General features: G+C 39.8%; 1 protein-coding gene across 1 annotated transcript in view; it reads right to left on the bottom strand.

Annotated features, from left to right (window-relative positions):
• Window positions 1–3,375: 3,375 nt before the first annotated feature.
• Trim44 (tripartite motif containing 44) overlaps window positions 3,376–18,772 on the bottom strand; it is a 109,111-nt gene continuing 93,714 nt past the window's right edge. The window contains exon 5 of the mRNA XM_060371824.1: window positions 3,376–7,274. Within this exon, the coding sequence (XP_060227807.1) occupies window positions 7,247–7,274 (28 nt within the window). The 3' untranslated portion in view covers window positions 3,376–7,246. The remainder of the gene's footprint in view (window positions 7,275–18,772) is intronic.

The raw sequence follows: 18,772 nt of genomic DNA, 5'->3' as shown, positions 1-18,772 counted from the left end.
CATGTGGTATCACTAGAAGGAAAATAAGTTCCACTCAAATGCCCCTGGGTTTAGAAACAAACAAACAAACAAAATCTCTGGCCCCAAAGTCCTCAATGATCCACGAGAAATGAACTAAATTATCATTCCAGGGCTTAGTATATGCACTCCATCAGAATTAGAAGTCAGCTACTCTTTGGTTGATGGCTCCAAGATAGAAAGAAGGTGGTCAGAAATGGCTCTGCAGACAATGTTCTCTAGGGATGGAGTGCTATTCAACCTCATGTTCTCTTTGCTTCTGAATTCTTTCTTCTCTTCACACAACTAACCATAAGGTTGATTCTTCTTGCAGCACAGAATTGGAGAAATAGAAGTGAAAATCTGTTATTATAGGCTAAATTGTGTTACACTCAATTTGCAGAGAGGGTCTAGCTTTTGTTTTATTATACTTCTGATTTTGTTGTAATGACTATTGCCTAAAATAAATGGGCAATCGACAGGGACTTAGGGATGCCTAAGTGATTTTTATAATAGCAGTATTTGTTGTTGCAGAATTTGACCTGTATTCTGGTTATTAGTTTTATTCATCACGTTGAAAACTTGGCACTTCTATTGTTCATGCCATTATATGCAAGGCACTGTAGCATGAAAGTCACTTATAAAGCTAGGGGAAAAACACCTCTCTAAACACAAGAGTCTCATGGAACAATAAACCTTCAGCTAAGTGGACGTACATTCTATTTAGCTAAGTGTTCTGAACTGTCAAACTGTTTATTCCTTTTAAGCTCAAGGTTTTCTTTCTTCTTTCCTTACTTTCCTTTCTTTCAAAACATGTTATAAGCATTTAAAAATATTTGCTCTACAAATATGTATCTTTGAATATTGAGTATGTGTGTATGTGTTGCTCAGTCATTATTTTGAATATACTACAGTGAGACTCTTTTGGCAGTAAGTGTCCTCTATAAAAAGTATTTTGGAGCTCCTCTGGTCCACTTGACATTTTGTCTTGTCTATTGCTGTAACTTTCTCTTCCTTGAATTTGGTTTCTTTGAAGTCTGTTCTCCTTCCTTAAATTCAATCTTCTGTAGACTTGAAAACCAATGAAACATTTATAATTGTGTGGGAAGCAAGGACATAAGTTCAGGGTAGGTGCCTGATGATTGGATGTCTGGCCTCTCTTGCATGTTTGCTTCATGGTATTTATTTCCACTGGGCAGAAGGCTTGGCTGCTTATTTCTTAGCTTTTAGTCATTTTTCAATGAGTCGCACTTCTGCTAGGGTTTTCCCAGTTGTCTCAATTACTCATTCTCAAACCATTTGTTTGGGTTTTATGTTCAGGAACTACAAATAAATGAAGTTATCAGATGGCTAAGACTAAGTATATGGGCAGCAACTGAAACCTCAAACAGCATGAATATCATGATCCATTTTTATATGGCAAATGGCATATTATGGCCATCTCAGATACAGAACTGTAAAAAAAAAAAAAGCTTCTTTTGCCATCCCTTTCCAAAAATAGGGAGCAGGACTATGTCAGGTTGCTGTCATAACTATATCATGATGCGTAATTAAACTGCAGGCTCTGTTTGGAGGTTCTAAGTCCACAATGTAGCCCTGATGTTGTCTTTCAATGATTCCATTATTTATGACCTTAAAATGAAGAAGGCAAAGCAAACTTAACAATTTTCTCCTGCTCATAGTGCAGCTCTGGGCTGGAAGACTGCAATGCTGTCTTTAGACCTTCTCTCAGTTGTCCTGTTTTCCAGGCTGTACAAAAAGCAAGTCCCAGTACAAGTCCAATGTATTTGCCTCAAGACCGAACTGTATGCAAGGAGTGCCAGTGCCAAGTAACAACATGATGTTATTTCAATATCAGGTGGAGTCAATATGGCTAGGAGTGAAGAATAGACACTATAGTCTGTTAACCTTAAGTTTTGGTTCTCTGCTTATTAAAATATCTCTGAGTTATAAAAGGAGAGACAATAGTATTAGTGCTTTGAAAATTAAATAGGGCAATGTAAAAAACAACTAAGAGAGTCCTTGGCCCAAAGAACTGACTAAATGATAGCTATTACTTTAACAAAATAAATGTTTTAATGCTGGAAATTGCTGTATTTAACAAACAGACATTCACTGCTTCCAATGAAAGACTTCAGGCAGTTTTATTTCTCATTTATTTCCTGTGACATCACTCTCACTTATTGAATGGCTGGTAGCCTGATTTTCTGTTGAGCCTTGTGAAGACCAGGAGATATTCCAGACAAGCTGCAATTTCGCTTTTTTATGAGTCTGAAGAAAATGAGGCTACATGTAAGCAGAATCAAGAAGCAATTAAAAAAAAAAAAAGAGCCGCCTAAAGGAAAAGTAATAAAGCAAGAGGGGTGGAAGCAATAGAATGTGGTATTGAGGTGCTGGCACCAGGAAGCAGGGATGAAGACCTTCCCATACAAAGCAGGGATGAAGACCTTCCCATACAGCGTGATTTGAAATGCTGAAGATTACCAAGTGGTACAGTGCCTGGCAATGCTACTCTCCCAAACCCCAGCAGAAGAGGTGCCCTCAGCAACTGGGAAAGTGGGACATAGTGATTGCTGCAGGAGACAGTCTTTGTCCTCGGGCTTTAACCAAGCTTGGCTTATTGGGTGACCTTGAGTGACTTCATCACCCTGTTTTAAATATTTTTCCTCAAAGCTCTCATACTGCCATGTGGAAAGGGTTAATGAAGACACATTTGATAGAAGGAGATCAGATCAGGGTTCACGAACATACCTGCTGGTGGCTTTTAGGATTTTGAAGCATTAAGTTTTGTGCTTTGGGGAAGACTTACATTTTCAGTTTCACGTTCTAGGATCTCTGCTCTTCACATTTAGCTACTGAAGGCCTGAGTACATACTCCATGTTTCAGCACAACCGCTGGCCCTATGTTAGAAGCCAGACTGAAATCAGTTTACTTACCGTTTAATTCTCTCATCAATTATATTCATATTCAAATAGGTACATTTAAAGTTCCACAGATACGGCTCTGCTAGCATAATTATAATTTGCTCAAGGGTTCTGATTAGTTTTTATTTTCAAAGAACATTTATCAAAAACCAAATTCCTAGCTAACCAAAGTCCTTCCTAGCTAATCAAAGTCGTAAAGCTGTGAGTTGTTTGAAAGATCACAGGAGTAAACACTGCTTACCTTATAATCTACCTACTCAGTTAATACTGTCTGGTCTAACCTTTGCTACCTTCCAGAGGTCTCCTAAAGCCCTTTAGGAGGTCAAAACTAAATTAGGCCCCCATACCTAATAACAAAAACACCATCATCTCCAGCACTACCACAGCAAAATATGCAGATCGTCATGAATATTTACACCTAGCAGAGTCCTTTGTGTACGACTCAGAGACAAATGGTATTTCCAGTAATAGTTTATTGATTTTCAAATGCACAGGGGAGCCAAGTCCGAACATCTCGGGATAGCAGTAAATCTCTCTTACAAAATAATTTACAGTATGAAAATGATATACTGAAACATTAACTCAGATATGTAATTTCCTTGAAAGATTCAGTGTTCCCTTGTTTAGTTTAAAGGGTAGAAGGGGAAGATGACTAAGGAGGGAATGTGACTGGCACACGAAAACAGGCAGAAGACAATGGATTCGTTGGTTCTACCCACTCACGCGATGTGGTTTGTCACTGTAAGAAGAGTGGTCAGGTTTAACTTCCATAAAGTATGAATCAGTGGTCCCCTCAAAGCCACACCAAGCTCAGCATGGACTCTGGCTATTCTTCCACTCAGTACACCTCTAAGTGTCTTCATTTATTTTCACTCTCCTGCTCTGGCCCTTGTTCTGATGTTTCTGGTGTGTTCTCAGGCTCACATGATCACATGTGAAACCAAGGGATCCGAATGAACTCCTGTGTATCTGGGGAATTCTTGACTCCTTTGGCTCTTGGAATCCCATACGGTAGGAGCCTCAGAAACACTGCTGAAGGCAGAGTCAGTAAGATCTGCAATCTCCCTGTGTACCTTTTCTCTCAGGGCAGGGCTGAACTTGATTTATAATGGGACTTTTGTCTTTAAACAAACAAACAAACAAAAATCTAGATGTGTTCAGCACACAGTAAACATGCAACCAATTTACTGAGAAGTGTATACTGAATAGCTATTACACTAGAATAGAATGTTAGGAACCAGCAGGGCATTTTCTCTGTGGGGAGAAAGGACTTCTTAGACCTCTGACTACTACAAAGTCAAATCCTGTAGCTGTATACTTGGGCCTAAATGGAGTGACCAAAATGATCCAAGTCACCAAAATGTTGACAAGGCATCTAAATTTCCCATGTTATTACACATGGTGGAAGAGGGCTAGGGTGTCACCTTGGCTCAGTGCTATAAGAGTTGACCCCTACCACTAGGGGTTATTCTGGAAACCCAGCACCCACACTTAAATTATCTGTTTACACTTGCATCAAACTAGAAGAAACCTTTATGGTAGTACATAAGATCACCAAGGGCTGCTTTGAGTTTCACTTAACTCTTAAATAATTAAGTGGCATAGTATGTGTGTATGTATACAAATCTCACGCTCTTTTACACACACACACACACACACACACACACACACACACACACCCCTCAGAAGGGAATCCAAAGTCAGTGATTCAAATTGGCACCTTCTCACAGAGCACAGGCATGGTAGCTGAGTTTCCTAAAACATTAAGATTTGCTTTTCTATAGTAATGAAGGAGGAGGTATTTAAATTAAGTTAAAGACTACTGTCACCTTCACTGTGTCTGAAAACTTTATATTCTTGAAGGCCAAACACACCTCCTCCCCACTTTTTCCTTTTGTGGAGATGGCACCAAAAAAGCAAAGGCTCCCCCAGCTCCTGGAAGGAAGCTCAAGTTAACAATGAATACTTACAACATCTACTAACGCAGAGGAATAAAGGCATCTTGATGCCTTTAAAAAACAATTCATAATGTGAATGGGCAGAGTGCACTGGGTGAACTGAAAGCATCTTTCTCTCTCTGTAGGTAAATCATGGTGTAGGGCAGGAGGCTGACTGAAGAGCAGGAAAAGCTGTGTTCAAAATGGTTCCAGTGTTTCCTGGTAACTACAAACAAATGACTTGTCCTCTGTCCATTTACAGAGTGCCTGGCTCATAGCCTGTCCTAAGGTTACTTCCTCTTCCTGGCTGTCAGAGCTGAGAAGCCAAACACTTCTTGGAACTGCCATGGATACAGTGGTATTAAACCAACGAACAAAGCCCTCTAAGCACTCAGAAACTAAACATTCAGAAGGCAGCCAGAACTTGTGGGTCTCCAACTTACTGTGGAGACATTCATTACCTGTATCACTTGATGATTTCTCCCTAGGGATTGGGGTAAACCCTGCTATCTGCAGTCAGTCAGGACACATACAACTCTGACATTCTTAACTCACACTGACCCAGAAGGCAAGAAGCTTCATCACTATGGGGCACAAGCCAAGCAGCACGTCCTAGCTCTGAGGCCAAAGCTGGTACCACTGCAGAAAGCATCCTAGTTCCTACATTAATAAATGCTGCACTGGGAACTGAGGAATCTGGGCGGGAGTTGCTGTGCTGTGTTTAATGCTTTCCTGGTTAAAGTTTTATCAGTTGCTGAAGATAACAGAAGCCCATAGAGCAAATCTGAAACCCTTTCTAAGTAAAGAGGAAATGCTTTCCTTGAGGATTCCAGACAGATGATAATTTATAGCAACAAGCTGGGAAATATTTTTGTATTACTGTTTATAACCACTACACGAATTATTTGGATTCCCCAAATACTGATTTAAAGTAATGGCATGATTATTAGTGTGGAGAGCCAATGATCTGTCCATTGTAAGGTCAACATATAAAGATCATACAATGATTACTTGGGAAAGAAAACACAAGCTTCCAAATTCTGAAGTCCTTTCAATCTTCTGATATTCCACATTCTTTATAGAGTGGTTTTTGGTCCTTTTAAATAATTTTTTTAGAACAAGATATTAGAGAGTGTTAACTCAAGGTGTATTAAATTCTCCAGTCTTTGCAGACAGATGGCAAAATGCTAAAATTGTCTAAGCCATCCACGTCATCAGTTTGGGAAAAATTGTGTATGTGTATATTTATAGCACACTACTGCTTTCTTGACTCTGAAAAGTATCGTTGTAAGAAACTGTGATCTGGGAGTGGCAAAAGGCCAGGAAATCCAGCTCTGGGACATGCCTGCTCATGCTACATAAGAGGGGAGAACAAATGTGGGAGGTGAACTGAAGGCCTGCTCCAGCAGGAGGAGGGATTCCAAATACAATAAATACAATGATTGCTAGCAGCCAGGGAGTGGCAAGGATTCTCCCTGCAGTGCACTGAAGCCACCTTAGGCTAACCTAGGGGTGGAACTGTAAGTTTTACGGTGACAATCCTCCACCTGGCAATATACATGCCAGCCTTTTATGTTGCGACAGGCCCATTAATCCACACACCTGACCCAATAATTCAGGTTTTATCAGATGCATTAGTGACCACTTTGGAAAATTCGGGGCAATCTGAATTCTGAAACACTGATTTCAACTTTTAATCAGATTTCTTTGTGCCCCCTCTACCACCGATCCCCCCACTCCTTAAGGCCATTTCCTTTCTACCTCTTCAATCATTTTTTCCATTTGAACAGCACTGAATTATGAATCTGAAGTCCTAAATAACCTCACATACTAAAAATATCTTCTTTCTAGCTCTGGACTCTTTCTCCAACCCTATTTTAACCCAGCTGCCCTAACGCCTTTCACAAAGGCAGAACTGGACTATGAAAGACTGCCTAATGAGTCAGTTTGGCCCTGCTTGGCCACATTTGCTTGAAGCTTCAGTATGAACATAGCAGATTTTTCTGTTTGCAGGTAAGGAAAAACCTGATTTCCTTTCAAGATATTCTAGAACCTTCCTAAGGAAGTGATATTGTTGACTTGCCCAATATTCCAGGAGCTGGTTTTCCTGAATAAGTTCAAAGCAGCCATTGGGGAGTTGTTTGAAGAGCCCTCCAAGTTGATCAAAGGGGCTCTTCCTGTGACCTGCCACAAGAGAACAAGAAGCACACAGTCACTATGCATAAAACTCCTTGTCCCTTGGAGACATGTGCCTTCTGTGGATCTGGGGACATATCCAGTGGAAGAAGTTTGTTGCCGGGCAGTTTTCACAGATATCAGAAGCCGTTACATACACGCTGTCACATACACACAGGGAAGGGGTGGTTTCCATGGGGAATGGTAAGTCTTCATGTGTCCTCTTCTTCACTGGCACCACTACAAAGGAAAATAAGAAGCAGGTTAGTTCAGACATCACAGGAAAGGAGAAACATAACATACAGGTTGACAGTTTCATGCTGTTCCCACTATCACGACTGAGCAGTAGGGCCACAGGAAAGTGTCTTACTTTCTTTGATTTCTGATTTCTAAATTTAACTATTGTGATTATGAAAATTAAAAAAAAAACAAAAACAAAACAACTTATTATCTTGGGTTGTGAGATCAAATAAGAACACATGTAAAATACATAGTACCCAGTATACAACAGCAAGTAAAGGAGGAAGGAGACCATCAGACTTACAATTTAAATTATCAAAATAGACTGCTGGTAAAAAATCAGGAGTTTATTCCTCTAGGTGTTATCCCTCTAGGTATTAGGTCAGAAAAACAAGAATCAGCAATCAATGGCACTTTGCATTGGGCAGAGCCAAGGTTTCACCCATGCTGCAGAGTTACATTCCAGGAGGTATTCTACCTCATCAGGTAGATGATCCAGTTATCACTCTCTCTGTACTTTCCTTCCTTCTTTGTCCTTAGTAGAGCCTATAGTTTGGTATTTGGTCTCATTCCCCTTTCTCATGAAGTATATAAGAGTAGTATTAATACTATTTTACCAATGACTACATATCTAGAAGTTACACAGTAAATACAGAGGAAGTGCTCAACAGTGACTTCTAAAAAACACAGAAAGATGGGAATAACAAAGAGGGTTGAAAAAAAAATAGCCTCAACCACTACTGATGTAACCAGAGGATTCCAGGTATCAGTATTTTAGTGTCAAAACACAAGTGCATAGTCCCAAAGGCATGGCTACTACTTCAAATACTCAGGGTTAAAGCACCACTGGTCTGGTCCTGAAGAACACAGCATCACAGAAGATAGGGGCAAGGAGAAGGCAGGGACAGGAGAAATAACAGGTAGCAGGGTAAGTACACTTAGAGAAAGGCAAAACCAGCAAAGTACTGAGGCAGCCTCATCCACTTCTAGAAGTCATCACTCCAAACATGAGTGAGAGCCCACTTGATTTCCTGCTTACTGAACTTAGTAAGTCTACCCAGTCTTTCTGTTACTCCTCACTCCAATCTCAGGATGTTGAATTACCAGTTTCTGCACTGCCTAGATGAAAAAAGTAAAGGTCTTTGAGATGTATAAACCTAGGTCTTTAAGATCAAGGTTTAATTTTGGCTGAAAGTCTACAGTTTCTAGCTGGTAGAGACAGAAAAGGTTTGTAGTATATTAGCTCCCAGCTATGACCTAGAAAATTTCTCAGAAAGGATTATCTTTGTCTACATAAATCTCTGTGTGTTCTTTGTTTCCATCTGGGGAAACCATTATGAGAAAATATTCTAGCAGTGGATTTCTAATACTTCCAGGGTAGAAACACTCTAGAATCTAAAAGAGTCAATTCAGTAATATGCCACATCCAGAATTGTGCCTTATTTACACTCTTTTCTTGCTGGTTGTCCAGTCATAGGATAAAGGGTACATGTAGGCAGGGTTGGCCAGAGGACTGCTATTAGAGCAGTATTTGGTGGCATCTGTCCCAAGGGAAACAAAGCATCTTTTATAAGAAGCTTTCAGCCACAATCAAAGCACAGATAAAACTGGCTCCATATTCTGTCCCCTTGGTATTATATTCAGAGCAAGCTCATTTTGTTTCCCTGTCAGTCTTACTTCTAATCCAAGAGGACTGATGGTGAACTGTGTCTTTCCTTAGCTGCAGTTTAGTTTTTTGCATTCTTGAGATAAAGGGTTCATGAACCTACTGAAGTCATATACAGAGTTTTGTCTATGTATCACTTTGTTTGAGAAAGGCCACGATTTTCATCATAGTTTCAAAGAGGTCAACAATCCCAACCCCAAACTTGAGAATATCAAATCATACACAATTTCTTTTCCAGTTTTCAGGTTCTTTACTATAAAACTTGGGGTAGCTTAGGGAAAAAGGTCAGAGGTATTGAGTGATAGAATATATTTTCATTACCCTAAGAGAGCTCTGTTCCTGGGCCTGAAAACATTTATCTCATCATTTAGAGCATGAGACCTTATGGCTCTGACATATCATTTCTTGGTTTCCCCAACTGCTAAATGTTTACTGACTGTCTCCTGTGTATAATGCTGGATGGACACAGTAGTCACCCATGCAGACATCACAGCTTAGGTGTGATGTGTACTGGGGAGATACCTTACATGTTCATATGCTTTTATCTGAAATGCCCCAAAGTCTTTATCTTCTCCAAGTGAAGCAGCACAGCCTTTCTATTCAGGCACCCATCCTCTTCCATAGAAACACCAACCTATCACACAGATCTACAACTGGATTGGGGATACAGAGAGCTTTTTGGTGTCTGTTTAAGGAATGTATTAATTTCTAATGGACAAGGGCAGGGTAGCATTATATAAAGACCCTAAGGTCATGAGACTGATGAGGCTGAAAATTCTTGCATGAATCTCAACTTCCTCACTGTGGTACTGTATAGCTAACAGTGTTATAATCAAAACTATATATTTTACCCAATACACACAATAAAAGAATGCTTCCTTTTGAAAATGAAAAATCAAAATTTGCCTCTTTCTAATCTTTCCTTAATATCTTTGGTTTGGGTATCTCAAAGCATTATATTCCAGTTTAAATAAGCCTCTTCCAATTCCCTTTTGATATCTGAGATGAATTTTTTTTTTATGTGTATGCAGTGTGTGTGTGTAGCTGTGTTTGCTCCTATGTGACCACATGGGAGCAGAGGTTGACACTGGGTATCTACCTCTATCACTCTCCACTTTATTTTTGAGACAGTCTTACACTGAACCTGAAGCTTGCCATTTCAACTAGAATAAATGTCAACAAGCCTGTGGCATCTACCTGTCACTAGTCTTCCCCAACTACTCAGGTGACAGACATACTCTGCTATACAGTTTTCATGCGAGCTTCAAATTTAGGTCCCCATGCATTTGCAGCAAATATTTTATGCATTGAACCACCTCTGTAGCCCTTATCTTTTTATTGAATGACAACTTCAAACCTAAGGAAATACAGGGACTGGACAGAAAGTTTCATGGCTCTGACCATTCTAAGGAGGTTTCTAGAAAAATTTTTCCCTTGCCAATAACAGCAGGTCACTGAGTGCTGAGGATCAGTCAAGTGGCTTCTGCTCAGTCACTCAACTGAAGGCACTGTATCTAGAAGTAGTAGTCTTAAAGCTGTAGTACACATTTTCTGGTTGTACATACTTTCCAGAGATGACTTGGGCATGGGCAATATTAAGGGGAACAATTTACAAGTCCTTAATTTCTACATATCTTTTCTAAAAGTAATCATCTCAAGAACATGGGGTACAGGTTCTCTTTGTAGCCATGTCTACTTTCAAAATTACGTCACTCCCACTTCAGAAAATATGTGCATACCTTTCTTGACAGTGCTCTGTTATACAAAGGCTTTAAGAGATCCCATGAGAGCAAGATGAGAAACAGTAGGACATCATTCCCTATTTTGTCTAGACAAGGTAGCATGCTTACCAATATGTTTCACTAAGATTTAAATTCAGAAGACAGCTGTCACAAAGTACCGGTATGTTTATTTGAATTGGATACAAATGAAATCAGATCTAACAGAATGTGAGTATGATTTGGCTACATAGTTTCGGTACAAGAAATGGATCTGTCAATGAGATTATATAGTGAATCTTTTCTTTAAATTTAATGAGTTTATGATGGCAGTTTTGACAAAAACATAAAATGTCATGAAAACTACATGATGTTAGCAGTCACGTTTGTTCCAATTATCTAAACTTGACCCAAACCTTCAGGAGTTAACTTAAAGGTAGGTAAAGAGGTTTGTACTTTCTCATACATTCCTTTAAGGGATGTAAAACCAGAAAGTTCAGCTGAAGGAACTAGAAGTAGCTAAATTCTGAATGGGATTGTGGTTTGAGATTTAGCACCTCTCTGGCTCAGGACAGGGTCTGTGGGAACAGAATGGGGCTAAGAAGTCACAGCTAGTGTAATAAGTGCTATTTCCTCTTCCCACACTCGGGCATATGGAGATACCCTTTGTTTCCTGCACCTATTAATGCAAACTGTAAGAAGTACAAAAGGCCCAGTAACACTCAACGCTCACCATGCTGACAGAGGGGTTACCATCTAGAAGGTAAGCCTTAGTAATTTTTAAGGATTTAATCCACAAAGACAGGTGGCTCAGCTTTGCAGCTTCTGTTCTCAGAGCTGAAGGGGTATAAGAGGAAGTGAGGTCGCAGGCACTCTGAGTTCACAAATTTAGGAGTTTCTTTTCTCATGCATATAATATACTTAATTTGATTTGGCATCACTTGTGTCTGACAAGTTCATGGCTATTTATTAATTAACCATTTCTCTAAAAGATTTATTCAGTTCAAGAGAATGGAGAAATTCAAAGGTATTGACACCGAGGAGGAAGCAAGAAGGCTGATCTAGTTAGGATTTGAAAAGATAGATTTAGTATTCTTTAAAAAAAATTAAGCACTGTACAAAAAGCTAACAGCTGGGATACAAGGTGAATAAATTGTAATAAATAAAAATTATATTAAAAAAAGAAAAGAAAAAAATGCTAACTGAAAAGCCTGGAGCCTTTGAGGAAGCAACTGCCTAGGTTCTAATAAGAATGGTAGCTGCGTTGGGTATGGATCACATTCTCTGATCCAGGAGCTCTCCGCCGTGAGAAACACTCACCTATCCCTACAGCTAGATGAAAGGGGAATGAGCTGTTCTGCTACTAAGCATGGGAATTTATAGGTCTTGACCTCTGGAACTAGTTAGGCATAACTATAAAACAAAGCAAAATGTTCCCTGTTGTCCTGAGTCCACGGACAAGACTGGCATTCTAGTCCAGGTTCTGCAATGTGATTCTGGAATACATTTTTCTCACTTGAGAAAATGGGGTAGCCTGAGCGATAAGCAAACTTGAGGAAAAAACCTCCAAAGTAAATAAAGACTGCGCTCTTCTCCAAATTAAACCTGTTGGGCTAATTAATCGGCTCTTACTTGTAGGGCTTCTCTGTTCACATGTTCCTCCCCTTTCCACCTTCTGGATCATCCTGAAGGTTGGTCAACTTCTCCTATCTCTTCTCCAAGCTGAGCCCAAACAATGGGTTTATCAGCACCTAGAACAGGCTAAAAGAATAAGCTCTGGTATGAGCAAAAACTTCATGGTTCCTCGTTCTCTTGTTATTCTTTAAAATGTAGGCTTTGCTTCTTTCACCTTCCTTCTCAAGCTATGGGAAAGATAAGAAAAAGGGCCTTTCTTTTTAAGACTGCACTATGATTTGTATGTCTTCTCTCCTTTGATATTTGCCATGATTTACAAAGGCCTAAGTTAATGGCCCACAAGCAATTTATATGCATAGCTTTTCTAAAGCTCAACAATGACTTTAAGTATTGGTATCTCCATTCCACAGGTAAGACCTGAGGTGCTCGAGCTGAGAGATGGCTCAGTGGTTCAGAGCACTGGCTGCTCCTCCAAAGGACTCAGACTCAATTCTCAACATTCACATGATGGCTTACAACAGTGTATAATTATAGTTCCGAAGGATCCAACAACCCCTTTCTGGTCTCTCATCACTGGGCATGCATGTAGAACACAGAAATACATGCAAGCAAAACATATATACACATAAGACAAAAGTCAATAAATCCTTAAAATAAGAACTGGTATGTTATTATAGATTCTGGCAGGTATCATCTCCATTTTGCAAAAGAGAAAATTGAGGTCTAAGGAGGTTACATCATTTATTTGTTCAAGGTTCACAGCTTGTAAATGGTAGACCTATTTAAACAATCAGCTTCCAGAAATAACACCAAACTCAGCAACGAAGTGTTTTCAATCTTCTTTGTTTCCTGGCCCTATAACAAGTAGCAGTGATTTCAGATTTTTGACATTTTTAAAAGACACCTGAAATAAGGGACAGTAATGACCACCATCAAGTTTTGTAGTGGAATGCAGTACACTGTTTTTTTAAGATGGATGGAAGGAAGAAGGAAGGAAGGAAGGAAGGAAGGAAGGAAGGAAGGAAGGAAGGAAAAGAAACAAAGAAAGGAAAGGTCAATAGAAGGATACGCAGATCTTGGAGCCTCACAGCTGCCCCATGTCTGCAGAACTGTTTAGAGCCCTTAGAGAGGCTTGGTTTCCAGCACAGCTTTTGACCAACTGTTAAGTCTGATCCCTATGAATGTAGCAACTATATTCACATGTGGTGCTCCTCACACTTCTGCTTCTGGAAGATTACAGCCACTGTCCTACTACAGGGAAGTAAATGAATGGAAATAAAAGACAGGCTCCTTAGTCTGCCAATAATAACGTATCTTGAGGACTGAATCTTTTGTTGCTACCAAATTAAGAACTGAAGTTACCTATAGCCCATTTTTCCTACATCCCTGCCACAAACAGGATGATTTAAGAGCCTTAAGTTTTCCTTTTTTCTGTCATTATACTGGCTATTTGCAACCTTCCTTTCTCCCCCGCAACACTTCTGGATCCCACATCACTGCTGATCTCCTGTGGTGAGAACTGAGAGGAACCCTTCCATACCCTTTATTAGGGCTCATGCAGCTCAGGGGGTGGAGAAAGAGAAGCAAAAAATAGCGCAAAGGTCTGCCTTACCTGCTTCCTATTCCTTCATAAAATCACCTGACCCAGTTTGAGGAAACTTGGCAAATGAATAATAGAAACCAAATCTCAAGCAGTTTCCTTAGAAAAAAACAATCTTAGACTTAAAAATTAATAAAATTCAGGGCTTCAAAATTTGTTGCCTCAAGCTGCTAGATCTTACAAGTTTCCAAGGGAAAAAGAAAAAGGATCAATAAATAACTATTCTTGACAGCAATCTCATCTAATATGAAAAGTAGTATGTAGGTGTGTGTGCTCACATATATTTCAATAGCTTTGAGTCTCATGATAACTGTGGGAAAAGGTCTGAAATCTGTAGACCACAAAACATTTGAAGAACAACTCTTAAAAAACTAGTACTACCTCCTCTGTGGCTAAGAATTATGAATGCTAATTTAGGAATTAAATATTTGATTTTGAGTCACAGCTCTACCATTTAGTAGAAACTGAGGACAAATTAGTAACTAGTTACTTGAAAGAGTTGCTCAAAAGAATTAACTGAGACTAAAATATATATAAATATATTCTCTATCTAGAGAAATATCAATATAGATGGAGCACACACAAACACACATGTATGTATGTGTGCATATGTGTGAATACTGTATAATACCTGTCACATACTAGGTACCTGATATATTTTGGAGTTACACATGAATATGTAAATGATCAATATAGCCATATAAAGTATGAATGTTGTGAGAAAACTTTGTAGCAGACCATGGGTCACTTGTTGGTCCTAGAGACATTGTCTAGGCACCTCATGTTAATAGTTTGTCTATACAGGTAAGCAGAGAGCCCATTTTCTTTTCTTTCTTTAAACATTGATTTATTATTTATTATAATTTATTCACTCTGTATCCCTGCTGCAGCTCCCTCCCTCATCTCCTCCCAGTCCCATCCACCCTCCCTCTTCTTCCCCCCCCCCATGCCCTTTCCCTAGTACTCTGATAGGGGAGGACATCCTCTCCTTCTATCTGAGCCTAGCTTATCAGGTCTCATCAAGACTGGCTGCATCATCTTCCTCTGTGGCCTTGCAAGGCTGCACCCCACAGGGGAAGGTGATCAAAAAGCTGTCCACTGAGTTCCTATCAGAGACAGCCCCTGCTCCCCTTACTTGGGAACCCAAATGGGTATTGAGTTGTCTATGGTCTATATCTGAGCAGAGGGTCTAGGACCTCTTCATGCATGGTCCTTAGTTGGAACATCAGTCTCTGCAGGACCCCTTGGGCCCAGATTTTTTGGCTCTGTTGGTCTCCTTTTGAAGCTTCTGTCCCTCTAGGTCTTTCTATCTCACCCTTCTTCATAAGCTTCCCTGCACTCTGCCCAAAGTTTGGTAATGAATCTCAGCATCTGCTTTAATACCCCGTGGTGTAGATTTTTTCAGAAGCCCTCTGAGGTAGGCTCTTGTCCTGTTCCCTGTCTTCTCTCATTTCTGATGTCTGTACTGTTTGCCCTTCTGAATGAGGATTAAGCATCTTCCCTAGGGTCCTCCTTATTGTTTAGCTTCTTTAGGATTATAGGTTTTAGTATGTTTATCCTGTATTACATGGCTAATACCCACTTATAAGTGAGTATATACCATGTGTATCTTTCTGCTTCTGGTTTACCTCACTCAGGAGGATCTTTTCTAGTTTCATCCATTTGCTTGAAAATTTCATGATCCTTGTTTTTAATTGCTGAGTAGTATTCCATTGTGTAAATGTACCACAATTTCTGCATTCACTTCTCGGTTTAGGGACATCTAGGTTGTTTCCAGATTCTGGCTATTATGAATAAAGCTGTTATGACCATAGTTGAGCAAATATCCCCTTGTTTTTAACCCTAGGCATGGAACTGATAGCTAGGTAATCTATTAGGAGATTTGTGAAATCAAGCTCTTGGCATCTACCCAACTAGCTACCAGCTAATGCCTCAGTGCTAAAGATTTTCCAAGGCCCTGGCAGACTCAAAACTTCACTTTGGTTACAACTGCTAGAAAACTTCATGTTATAAAGAATTACCAGTAGCCTTGTCAAAAGTGGGTGGGACGGCAGCCAGATTTTCTTTTTTTTTCCCCCTTCAGTTTTTATAACTATAGCATGTCCCAACTTTCCTGTTATAACTTGCTGAAAGGCGGCCTTTGCTCCCTCAACTTCCAGCATACAGTCATTCAAAAGACCCACCACCAAGACACATGAGAAGCAGAATCACTCAGGACACTTAGAACAGAGTCCCTCTAGGTCAATTTCAGTTCTGTCTGTCCAGAGTAAGAAACACCAGGTTTGCTTTTTATTGAGTTCTACAATAGTACTTTTAAGCTTTAGCTCATTTTCTTTCTTCCCCTCTGGAAAATGGTATGTAAAATTAATGTAAATTAATGATGTGCACTGGTCTACCTTAAAAACCCAGTGAAGGCAGTTTGGGAAGAGTCCTGCTTTGTCTTTGCAGCCTCCAGGGCTTAAGGCTTCAACATACCTTGGCTTAACTATATTGTCAACTGTCAGTCTCTGCCACATGAGCTTCTAGGAGGATGACCATGGTCCTCACACATCTAGTGTTCAGTAACATGCCTGGCTCTTAGGACACACTCTCCTGGTAGCATACCCCTCATTTGACTGCTGAGCAATGAGTGGGGAAGGAGGACCTTGAAGGCAAAAACTACGTCCAACAGAAAATAAGACCTCGTCCTATTGCTATTAAGTGAGTATAACCAAGATTCCTGACTAGGTTTTCAACTGAATCGTGTGCTTTTGACAAAGCTATTTAACCTCACTATCCAATATTTTAATGATCAGTGGGAAAGGGAGATATCAAATCATTCACTCTTTTACTGAAAATATTTATTGAACATTTGCAATATATTAAGCACTTTAATAGGTGCTACCTATAGCATTGAGAATGACTGACAAGGCTTTGGCTTGAGGCATAATTTTCAGTGAAGAGACAATAAGCAAATTAATTCTACTAAGTAGAAAGTACTATGAAGAAAGTGAAACAAGATGATAGGATAAAAAATGAAGGGTACTTTGATTTACCTTAAAACTGAGTAAGCATTAAATGAATAACAAATGCAAAGTGTCTAATAATTAGTAGTCAGATACATTCAATTTTTTTATAATGTCCATACTTGTCTTTTTTATATCACAGTAGCTTAACCCCTACTATGTGCAAATAATCAAGTGATGGAATATAGTTAAGGACCTCAGAGTGCAAAAATATAGGCAGTCTACCCACAATGAGAAAAAGAAATGGTGAATCTCACGTAACAAGAAAGAAATGGCTTTATCACTTATCAAAGACAGATGGATTAGTACTTTTCAGGAAGACAATGGGGTCAGGCAGAAGGTATGCCAGGTAGAATAAACTCTGGAAGATGTGAAACAGCTTAGCATGGTCAGAGGGCTGTGAAAAGTCCAGAGTAGCTAGAAATACAGCACAAGAGAGTAGGCTGAAAGTGACTCATCAGCAGCTCCCACTGCTTCTTTTCATAGGTCATGCCTGAAATGTCTCTTAAGAAGATGGGAGATGTAGACAGGAAAGAATAGAAGACAAGAAGGGTGTCAGAGCGCCATATGGCGTCTACCACACTGCCAACACTTCAAAATGTGAACAAGAGCAATGTTTAAAATATTCATGCTGTATTCTGTGCTGTCTCCCAAGGCAGCATAAGCAGATGTTTCAGGAAAACACACACACACATACACACAAAACAAATACCCAGTGGTAACTCAATATAAACCCTGTGTGGGGGAAGTGGGCAGGCATCAGGCTGCTGAAATGTGATTATACTCTCAGTACTGGTTTGAGACTCAGTGTGAAAAGAGTCAAGAGTGAATGTACTAATGTTGGCTGGGGGTATGGAGTAATGGACACTTGCTTCTATGTAAAGCCTATGGTTCCCTTTTTGCCAGTGCCACATTAAATTGTTTGTCCTAAGGCTAATGTCAGTGACATTACGAAAACTCTCTTAGCCAGGTCTGGTGGCACACACCTTTAATGCTAGCACTTGAAAGGCAAAGGCAGAACTTAGATCTGAATTCGAGGTCAACCTGATCTACAAAGCAAGTTCAGGATAGCCAGGGCTATAACACAAAGAAACCCTGTCTTGAAAAAACCCAAACCAACCAACCAACCAACCAACCAACCAACCAAAACAAAACACCCCACCCCACCAAACCAAACCAAACCAAAAACCCAACACGCAAAAAACCAAAAACTCAATGGGGAAAGAAGAAACTCTGGGAAACATGTCTTCTGCCAATAAGCCAAAAGGCCCTTGCAGTAGATATGGTTATTATGTTTCTCCAAAAATAGAAAAAAATGGTATAAAATTTCTCTCTACCTGTACCCTATTCCAATATTCAAAAAACTGAGAAGACAGACAACAGGCCTGGACTGAGTAAGATCAACCCCTACTATGACACAGGTCCCTAAGATGGGTTCCTATGGTCATCTGAAAAGATGACAACTACAACATTTACTTTCATCCAATCTTACCAGAGGATGGAATGTCCTAGTCCTAGCTGGACATTTTTCTTTCTGGATTGTATGTCAGTATTCTGAGATGAGAGACAGCCTAGTCTGGTCTTTACTAGAAGACCCCCAAACCCATGATAACATCAAACAGGGGAGAGGGAGGGAGGAGTGAATAGAGACACACATACACACAGGGAATTTAACATTGTAGCCTTCCACTCACCAAATGTCACCTAGTTTAAAGCAAACAAAGCCAACTGCTCTGAACTCAAAGTGTCCCACACACTGGAGAAGTAAGATAGTATGAGGAGAGCACATGAGGAGCATCTAAGGCCTTCATTACTTTCAGCTGGTCCAGAGTCCAATAAGCAAAAGGCCCCTATATAAGCTTTTCTTCAATGGA

Source organism: Meriones unguiculatus, chromosome 18 (assembly GCF_030254825.1).
Source record: "Meriones unguiculatus strain TT.TT164.6M chromosome 18, Bangor_MerUng_6.1, whole genome shotgun sequence".
Lineage (NCBI taxonomy): Eukaryota > Metazoa > Chordata > Mammalia > Rodentia > Muridae > Meriones > Meriones unguiculatus.
This window is presented reverse-complemented; position numbering and strand designations above follow the sequence as displayed.